This window comes from Pterocles gutturalis, unplaced genomic scaffold (genome assembly GCF_000699245.1).
Source record: "Pterocles gutturalis isolate BGI_N339 unplaced genomic scaffold, ASM69924v1 scaffold12197, whole genome shotgun sequence".
Classification (NCBI taxonomy): domain Eukaryota; kingdom Metazoa; phylum Chordata; class Aves; order Pterocliformes; family Pteroclidae; genus Pterocles; species Pterocles gutturalis.
Genome location: NW_010110347.1, coordinates 138,592 through 148,889, shown reverse-complemented (window position 1 = coordinate 148,889; position 10,298 = coordinate 138,592). Strand labels below are relative to the sequence as shown.

The window sequence follows — 10,298 nt, the reverse complement described above, 5'->3', positions numbered from 1 at the left end:
TCTGATCCCCATGTGGAGTAGTGAGAGAGAAGATTGTTGAAACTGTTTACTACTGAGGATTTTTTTAAGCTTTTATATATTTTTGCATATTTACTCATTCCCAAAAAGAATATTCCAATGGCTGCAGAAAAAACTTGACACAATTAAATATACAGCAAAAGTAAAGGCAGAAGTATTGTGATGAAATGAGAAGCATTTAAACAAGCGTAGATAATATCAAGCCATTGAAAATAAATGAGCAGAATTTAAACTGTGAACAAGAGTGGAGCAAAGTCAAATGGATGAGATTTGCCCTAGGATCTGTCTTCGATAAGTGTAGGCTTCAAAATACACAACCTGAAAAAATAGCTCTAATATTAGAGCTTTTACCTGTGCTAAACTGTGGCTGTAAGTATCTGAGTCGTCTGGCTTGTAACAGGTGTAATTGTTTGTGCGGTTGTCGCGTTGTGTATCTGCTCTCCCCAGTCCTGACAAATGGTAAAATTGCTGCTAAGCTTCAGCAAGAGACGAGAGCTTTGACCTTAGGATCTGTCATTGTTCCTTTATCTCTGTGCATATGGAACTGCTTAATTTTAATTCATTTGGTTTCTGTTTATTTCTTCTGTGGCAGTCCCAGGAGCTTGCATTCACCAGCTTTTTGTGGAGCATATGAATTGTTAGTTTGAAAGACCCACTGTTTCTGGTAGAATTGCAGCCCAGATTGAATATATTTCACTATTAATTAGAGACTGGCCCAAACCAAAGATGTCTGTTTGATCCCTCCCTCCCTCTGGAATCCTTTCTTGCCTGGGAAAAATTGTTCAGTGCTGACTGGAGGATTGACCATTGTGTTGTAGAGAAACTTTTGTGGTTTCCAAATGTGTTTCATTCTCCTCTGGAATTAAACCAAAAAAAAGTCCTTCTAAGCATCTGCAAACCTGCATGTAAAGGATTTCTCTCCTCTCAAGTTCACTCTTGCCTATAAATCCATCCCACTGAGACCTCTATCAAACCCCATATTTTTTTGTGTGAAAAGTTTTGGGTTCAAGAACATAAAGCTTTTATCAGTTTGCTGCTAACTTCCAAATTACTGACCTGGCAAAAGTGGCTTGGGAGTGATGCAGATTTGCAGCCCCTCATTGCATTGTGTTAGTGATGTAGGACTAAAGAAAATGTTCAAGTTTTCTGCCCACTAATATTCAATAAGCCAGTTTCTTATGTATATTGAAGCATGGATGAGAAAAAGTTTTAAGTTTGATCTGGCAATAAAAGAACAAAAACTACTCAGTAAAACGTTTTGGAGCTTAGATTGGGATCTGGCCAATCAATCTCCTCCTTGTTTTATCCGGTACTTGACTAATGGCTTTCAAGTAGATGCTCGATTGGGGAAGGTGGAAAGGGAGCTGTACAGCTGATGCAATGGGATGTTTTCAGTGTATGAGTGTTATTCCATGGTACTTGTGTCAGATTGTTTCATAATTGTGGCTAACAGTATTGATCTCTGGTAGTACGTTGCTTTTGAGAAAAACTGAGGGGCATGCTAAGCAAACATTAGAGTTGTCTTTCTGTTTCCTTTTATCTTTGGCCTGCAGTGGTGGAGAGCCGAGGAGGGATCATGGACAGCATACAGAGATTTTCAAACCTGCCAACGTATCTCCCCGCGAGCTATCACATCTGCAATGCTGATGTTTTCTTCTTCCTCAAAGAAGCCAACCAGGATATCATAAGGAACTCCAGTTTGCAGTCTAGGGTGGATTCATTCTTTATATACAAAGCCAAACTGCCACCTGTCCTAAATGCCACGTATGGACCCTTTTCTGTTGAACAGGCTGTTCCCTTGGACCTCATGCTGACTTCTTCATCTTTTGGTTTCACAAATAAATTCACTTTTAATTGGAAATTAAAATCTCACATAATCGACAGCTTGATCTATTCCAACAAACCTAAAATACAAACCTTGTTCTATATTGTGGGGAAGGACTGGGATGACTATGATTCTGCGGAGAGGTTGCCTTGCGTGAAGATGTTTGCTTTCCTGGAGTCTAGAGAAGTTGTGGCCAGCTGTAGATTGACAGGTCATCTAGGATTATGTGTTGCGGAGCTGGAATTGTCTCCTAGTTGGTTCAGCTCCCCTCCACCCCCGGTTTCAGAGGAAACAGCCTCCCTGGAAGGGATTACTGTGGAGCTCTTCTATAAGATTTATACAGCAGATGGGGAATGTTCTCCAGAGGATGAAAAATGGGAAAACAATATCCATACAGGTCAAGATAATGAACATAAGGCTTTGCCAGCTATGGAGAGGATTGGTAGCATCATTGTTTACCCAAATCAAGACAAATTAAAACAGTCTTCACTGAGGCTAGATGAGAATGTCGTTATCCGCTTACCACTCAACCCAGTCAGAGAAGGTGACATTGTGACCTTTCATGTTTCCCTGGCTGAGGACTCTCTAGCAGACCAGTTTGTATTAAGGTAAGAGAATTTTTAAAGTGCTGTATGCTAAACGGTCTACAAACAGGGACAAATCGATGTCAGGTGTAATTTCTTTGGTTATGTTCTGTGTTTTCCTGGGAGAATTTGAGCATTTCCTCTCCAACTGGGGAAAACTATAAATAGTCTTGAATTGTCTGTGTGGATGACACTTTTTGGAACATGGCAATTGATTTTAAAATATGAGCTATAAATGTTTGTATGATTATTTTTTGTTTTAAATTTGTTTGCTTCTAGTCATAATTCTGCCTCTTAAATTATGCCTCCGTAAGTCAGCCAGGGTAACTGCTGTCATATGTTTGGTTAGTTTGCAGGAGGGTTCTCCATTTCTTTGGTGAAGCTTCTTCTCTTTTTATAAACTTCCTTATCTTTCCAAAGTACATAGATTACATCTTGTGCAGGTCGTATGTGGTAAGGAACTATTTTGTTGCATTGCGCAGAGGGGAGCTCAGAGGTGTGAAAATGAGACGTGCGTGCCTCAGCTTGCTTAGGAAGTCTTTGGCAGAACCAGGATTTGCATCCAAACTTTGCAAGTTGTCTTTGGTTTTTCTGTAAGACAGCCCATCCTGCTTCCTCAAGCTTTTGACTGCTTGTTGCATGGCTCATTTTTAAGTTTTGAGACTTTCTGTTGACCTTTACTTGTGAATTTGCCTGTAAGAGGAGAATTCAGGAATTTCTAACCACCCTGAGGGGTAGTGCTACATATTTCTTCTGTCCTTAGCTGTCAGACTCTGGGTTCAGAGCTGCATGGAGACCAAATTCAGAGAGAAATGTGAGCCAGAGTTGGGGAATAAAAGGGCCAAAAGGTAATTGGAAAGTGTCATATGCTGTGAGAATGTGAAACGCTTGGGAAAGAAGGAGTTGCAGCCAGTGCCAGCAAGCCTCAAAATAGATTCATGCCTTACCTCTAACTTTTTGATCCGAGAACGATGGGAGCAGAACATGACAGAAGTGCACTTTGGGGACAGATGTTGAGAAAACAGACAGCAAACCTTATGCAGCACTTTCAAATCATTCAGCTTTGTGAAATAGCACATGCATATTAATAAACTTACAGATTGTGGAGTGAATCAGGAGAAGTCCATAGCGCAGTGCACAGGCAGAGGTGAAGAAACGGTCCTCTGTAACCCACGCGCTTCGATGTACTCAGGGTGGGGGGAAATGTGTGAGAAATATCATAGGGTTTAACCAGAGTTTAAAAGGTTTGGGTCAGGAAAGGTCTTCCTATAAACGCAGCTTATTCTTGTCTTTACTTGGGTTTATGGTTTTTCTTTGTTAAATGTGTTTTTGGCCAGCAGACACTGTCAGTAGATGGACCAACCTCATGGAACAGTCAGGTTTCAGCAGTTGTGTATTGATCCTCATGGCTATAGCAGAGAGATTATGGAATTTGCCTAAGGCTCTGCAAGGATTTAACATCAGCTCTTAATTCTCAGCTTTTTGTTCTCTCTGCCACACTAGGGATATAATTCCCTAGGTATTAGAGATCACCTAAGATGAGGATGCTTGGAATTTCTAAAATAACATTTATCTTTTAACAAACAGCATGAGGGTAGAGTTTCGACATTTCTGCTGTCCAGGAAAACAACAAAAACTTCTTGCAGAGATAGTTTTCAAATGCTGTCTTTCAAAAGCAAAGCAGAGTCTGGAAGTGCTGAGCATAGCAACTAACCTGGGGTTTCAAGGAAGCAGAAACTGAGGAAGTTGAATGCCTGCAAGCTGGGGAGCCCCAGGATGAGCCTCAAGAGCCTGGCTCCTGCTGAGACCCTCGTCTTCTCCCACAGTCCCCCATGACTTGCATTTCTCCAGCCAGCAGGCAGGAGTCACTTTGCGGCACTCTCCCGACACGCAGTGCGTCCTGGTGCTCCCGAGCTGCTGGGAAGGCAGGCAGGTTTCCATGGGGATCTCCTTCTTTGAAAAGTGTGTGGAATCAGTTAATCTCCAGGAGATGTTTCTGTTACAATAAATCAGCATATTTTATGTGCCCAGAAATATTTCCTTGGAAAATTCACTGTCAGCTCTATGTGGTCTAGCCTGTCTGGTCTTTTATTTGGCTTTGCTTGCATTGTGCTTTTCATCAGAGAACCTGCAAGTATTGTTATTTAACCTTCAGTTGAATGTGAAAGTAAGAGGCAAAATGCAATTCTGCTGATGGTTCACCCACCCTTCAGTATGGAGAGAGGACCAGCAACTGTTGCTATGATTATTTTGAATGACATATGTGAGGCCCATGGAGAGATTATTCAGCTGAAGTTTATATAGTAGGCAGGGAGTTATGCTGAGGGACATAAAATCACTGTAGTGCCTGCGTCTAATATATGCAGTTTCCCTCACAGGCTTTCTCTGTTTTTCAGCTCAATGCTAATGTACGTAAAAACCCAGGAGGTTTTTATATACCTAGAATTTGTATGTTATAGCCAGAGAAAAAGACATTGAAGTGAATGTTTGCCTTGGGAAATATATTTTTGCCTAATATAACTGATTGTTTTTAATCATGTCTGTTATAAGTGTAGCTGGGTGAATAGCAGTCTGGCTCATATGAGACGATAGATCAAAATCAAGTCATTCTTAGCACCGCGTTTGATGGCAACCTTGAGCTCTGACAGTATGCAAAAAAAGAACAGATAGGCTCAATTTTATGCACCTTTTTACTGTTTCATGCTGTGTTGTGTAGTAGTTTATTTTATGTTGGATTTTTTCCTAGCAAAACTGACTTCAGTTCTCATACGAGAGCAGATTCTTCTTCGTTTTGGTTTGGGATTCTTAACCAAGCTTGGAAACTGAAGAGCAATTGGAAACAGTTCCTTGATTCAGGGATGTGCTGTGTTGAAAAATTCTGTCTTGTTAAACCCCCATCCTTCCAGTAATGTGCCTTGCAGGGCAATGCTGCAGGTTTTCTGTGAAGCTCCAGCTATCACTTCCAGTCCCTTTCATCAATCCAAACTGGTTAACTCTCCTTAGGCTAAGTTTTGGTTGTTGGTTGTTTTCATTCAATAACCAGAATTTAAGATGGAGTTGGAGCTCTAGTTATGCTGCGGTCTGGGGAATTTATTTCTTTTCATGCTGCAATCCAGCCAGCATGGCCTGGTGTTACTGAAGGACTTGGATATGTCAAGGGGCAGAATTTGGAGGCCAAGTGTGCATTTAATGCTTTTGCTGCGCCTGACAGTCATATCGCTCACTTTGTTGACAGATGATCCATACATGTGTGCAATGAAATTCTTATGACACTGGAGATTAATTTGTGGCCTTGCTGGTCTGGTCTGTACTGTAAAATTTACCATCTGTGAACATAAATTTTGCCCATTATGTCAGGTGGGTTGCCACTAAATGTAGTTTAACCATAAAGATAGGTGAAATGAGCTATGTTGCCATGATTAAACATTTTACGGGCTGCCTAGCTTAAAAAGAAGGGAAAATGGAGCACAGCTTTGAGCATCCAGCAGGACTAATACATGTATCAGTGTCACAAATTTTCAGGCACTTTTTGTCTTTTGATGCCCAGGAGTATCTCTGTTACCTTCTTTACTGACAAACTTAGATGAAACATTGTAAATGAGGAAAGATGGAAATCATTACTAACGAAGGAGTGCCACCAACTTTTGTGCTACTTACTAAACAGAAGTCTCCTGATACACATGGAGGAGTTGTAAAAGAGACAGGAGAAAACAATTCTTGCTTAACTGGAAGGACAGAAATCTCATCCAGTAGCACTGGGAATAGTTTGCATTTCTTTTGTGGTGGATGTTATTTAACTCCATCTTGAGACTCAAAGGGTGTATTTGAAAGAAAAATGGGAGTCATTTTGTACAGCAGGAAAACGTTTGATGGAATAAGTGGACAATTGCTGCTTGGTTATAGGAAAGAAACCAGGACACTCTCTTTATAAATAAATGGCAGAGTTTTGTCCCGTTTTCCAAGTCTTTCCATTTAAACTGTCGGCGAGGATGTGCTGCTAATGAAGGCTGAGCACTAATAGCACTTTGTCGAGTCACAGACAAAAAGTGGGTTTGTCAGCATTCGTTACACGTCCCTAACACGAATGACCCATCCTTCTTTTATGCCCGATCAGAATAGAAACAGAGATTGGAGATATTCCAGGAATAATGGTAAGGGGCTGAAACCAGGTAATGAATCTCACGGTAGAGAAATGAAAGCGGGCGGGATGCGGTCCTCTGTCTGGAGGGGAATGGCCGGACCGTGCAAAGAAACCTTGCTGCCGTTCGGTGCCTAGGCAACCTCAGGGAAAAAGATTATCTGCTTTTTTCTGCCGTACTCCACATATTGCAGGGCAAAGATACTTTTTGATTTTTGGATGAACCAGTACAAGGTGTAATACACGCCGCTTGGCTTTTACTGATTATTCTCACTAAGAAAAATTATATTAAGGATTTATATTAATAAACACATATCCATATGGAGGAGGTTATGTCTCCTGCTAAGGAATAAAAATTGCACAGGCCATTAAAACTGACTTACAAGGCTTCTGCGTTAATAATGAAAGATCTGTAGAAGTTTGAGCAGTCGTCTAGAAGGCCAGAAAAAGATCATTAAGAGGATGTCTCCTGCCAATAGCTGTCAAGAGGAAACCAGGGAAAGAAAACAGAAGGTTTTAGATCTGGAAATGCATAGAAAATGAGAGCATGCAGACTGTGGGGAATGCAGCCTGGCTGCGTGCGAGGAGGAGGTTCTGCGTGGCCTTCATCGCTTGTAACCAGGCTGGTGTGAGTGGGGAAGCAGGGCAGGATTATTACTGGTGAGAGAAATAAATGATTAACTGAAGCATCATTTTAAGATGAAAATTCAGCAGAAGTGAAAGTGTTGAGAAAGGGGAAAAAAATGTACTTGTGAAATTAACCAGAAATGCTAGCTCGGATTTAGAAATAATTACAGAATTAAAGCATTACTGGCAACTTGGGAATATTTGGTTCTTACCCAAAGATTTTAATAAACCCAGAACGAATGCTTAAATTTGTTATTTCTCTTTTTCCTGCGAATGTACATTGAATGTAAAATATGAAATAGTAAGATGTAATATTAATGAAAAATACCAAGCACTGCAAAGTCTGGAAATGTCAGAGATGTCTGTGGAACATTAACTCAGTCCCCATGTATATACACTTAGAACATGTTCCTCAAAGACAAATTCACACAATTTTCTTCCAGATCTCCTGCTTCCTTCCATGCATACATTGTCGTCTTCCCACTGTTTTCTTTTTTCACTGAACGGGAAAGGGAGTAACATCTTTTCAGGACACTCCTGCGAAGCCTGGGGGAGCTGTCACCAGAATTTTTTTTTTTTTAGCTTGGATAAACCATTTCTATAAATTCTCTTTCAGAAAAGGTTGAACCATTCTTTTATTTTTCTTATCTCTATTTGAGATAGGCACATGGCCCAGAAAAAGTGGTTTCAGCTGCTGAAAGCCTAGCATGATGGTATGGAGTTATAAATTTCAGAAGGATGTTGTATGAAGTAGTTAGACCTGAAGCTCTGTTGGCTGAAGTGAAAAAGGCATTTTCCCTGGGTACCTGCAGGCTGTGCATGGCTGTGCTGCACCCCCGTGCACCAGCCAACCTGCCCTGAAAGTCCTACCGGACTGACAGGCTTTCTCTACTTTTCACACGCTTTAAGATAACCTTCTGTGCCCTAGCAACAGTGGAGAGGGAGAAGAAAAGAAACCACTCCCTCATACAGTTTTAAAAACAGTTAAAAGTGACAAAAAAAAAAAAAAATAGCTCCATCAATGCTCGTGCAATCCTAAAAGCTTAAAAACGGATGGATATCCGACAGTGAATAAATGACCCAGTGAATCCTGAAAGACCCTGCAAGACTACAGTCAATAAAGCTTTTTAATGGAATTTTAGATAAAGGTCAACTATCTGCTACAATAATCAGCTGTCTGTGATCACTCTTCATAGGAATAAAACAGGCAGAGCAGTAGCCCCATGCGACAGCAAGAAGCTCTTGTTAGCTGTTGGATATTGGCTTTGGAGCACTTCCAGATGGGATTGCAGCCTCATGGTGATAAAACGCTCTTTTTTATTTAGATGTTTTCTGATGGTGACTTCTGTTGCCCTGCAAAAGGGTTCCTGAACATGCTGCTTTGTCCAGGAACACAGCTGCTTGTTACTGCGGCGTTATTAAGGTGGTGTTAAGGTAAAGGAGGATGAGAGAGCGATGTGAGGCTGTGGTGCTGACTTTGGGTGACTATGGCAAGTGCCCCTGCTGTCTGCCCCTTTCCCTGGCCCTCCACAGCCTTGGCTTAAGGGTGCTCCCTTCTCTCACGGGAGTAGGGAAATGTTTGTAAGAGTTGGAGGGGGGAGTGTTTGAACAAAATACAGAATTAGATTAATAAAAAATATTTAGCCTGCGTGTGTATTTTACCAGTGTTTTTCACTGAGAAGGTGAGTAGTTTGACGGCTAGTTATTTTTAATTTTGACAGTTCAGGAATATTTCACATGTATGGTGGGGGAACACTGAGTACAGCTGGAACAAGGACCCACTTTGCATTGGAAAAGGTGTTTGTTTTGCCTTGAAACACTGCTTTTTCTTCTGTTCCAGTCCTGCCAGCAGCACAGCTCTCTCATTTATCTGTCCATCTGCATCTGTGAGAGCTAAGGGATGTGGCAATGGTATGTAAATTAATTTGCTGTATCTCATACTCAGAACTATAGAGGGGAAAAAAAGAGTGAGTTATGTTGATTTTAAGTCAGTTGGTGTGTGAGCAGGCAGCTCATCTCTGCAGTACCGAGCTACAACTGGGTGAGCAGTGCTGTGTGTAACTGGTGGCAGTGCATCTTGTTTGATACATCAGATCATTTTGCACGTGTGTGACAAATAAGGTTGGTAATAGGAGCCCCGACTTGTCTGCCAGTGTGTTAGCAGTCACTGCTATACTCTGCAAACGGAGATGATGTGAAAAGTGTTTCCCGTGGATTTAGAAGGTGCCAATACGCCATGTGACTCAACACAAACTCAGAGCCTTCTTGACAGTAATGGAAAGAGATTTTACATTTTTAAATGGTTCAGGTTGTACAAGCTTGTTCCTAGGCTATTCCCTGTCTCCGAAAGCTCTGACATGACAGCTCCTGCTAATTAACTCCAGGCAGCTCCTGCACAACTCCATGCTTGCTTCAGGGCCAGGTGCGGGTGTGCAGAGCACTGTCAGCAGATGTGGCATGGTCATGCTGAGAGCAGGGTACGAGTGTGGTTGCAATCCTCGTGATGCAGAGCGTGCCTGGGAAGGAGGCAAGTGGTTTTTGGAGGAGACCCCTGCTAAAAGGATGCCCTTGGTTTGTTGCATCTGCTCAGAGTCCCTCTATGCACCATAAAGGTGTGCGGGGTGGTGATCTCTCTTGAATGAGGAGCTGCATCTAAGGGGCTGCCGAAGGTTCAGCCTCTCCCATCTGCACAGGGCATTGCTGCTGCCCTTCTCCAAATCTTTCTTTCGCTGGGGGCTGTCCCGTCTGTAGTTACTGCCTTGAAGGGAGGAACAGATTATTTACCCCTGCCGTGATTAACATTGGTGCTGATATGAGATGGGAAGGGAAAGGCATTGAAGATGGAATTAGGAGTTGAGTTTTGCCTGCGAGCACTTGGCTCTGAGTTCATTTATCTCTGTTAATGAATACAAGGTTGCCTTCAGGTGACAAAACTGCTTAAAAACACAGTGTCACAAAGGGTAATTTAAGATTGCTGCAAAATAACATTTTCTTCACTTTTTTTATTTTTTAAAACCTTGTACTCAGGTTGGGAACACAGTCCAGAAAAGGGTCCTGTCTTTGAGTGATCATTTCAAGTTCAGGGACACACAGTGGCTTGGGGGGG

At 41.8% G+C, this 10,298-nt stretch overlaps 1 protein-coding gene across 1 annotated transcript in view; it reads left to right on the top strand.

The window, feature by feature from the left end:
- Positions 1-1,582: 1,582 nt before the first annotated feature.
- Positions 1,583-10,298, top strand: part of LOC104461672 (transmembrane protein 132B-like) — a gene marked incomplete at its 3' end in the record, with an annotated part of 132,118 nt that continues 123,402 nt past the window's right edge. Inside the window, exon 1 of the mRNA XM_010073336.1 lies at positions 1,583-2,451. Coding sequence (XP_010071638.1) covers positions 1,595-2,451 — 857 coding nt within the window. The remainder of the gene's footprint in view (positions 2,452-10,298) is intronic.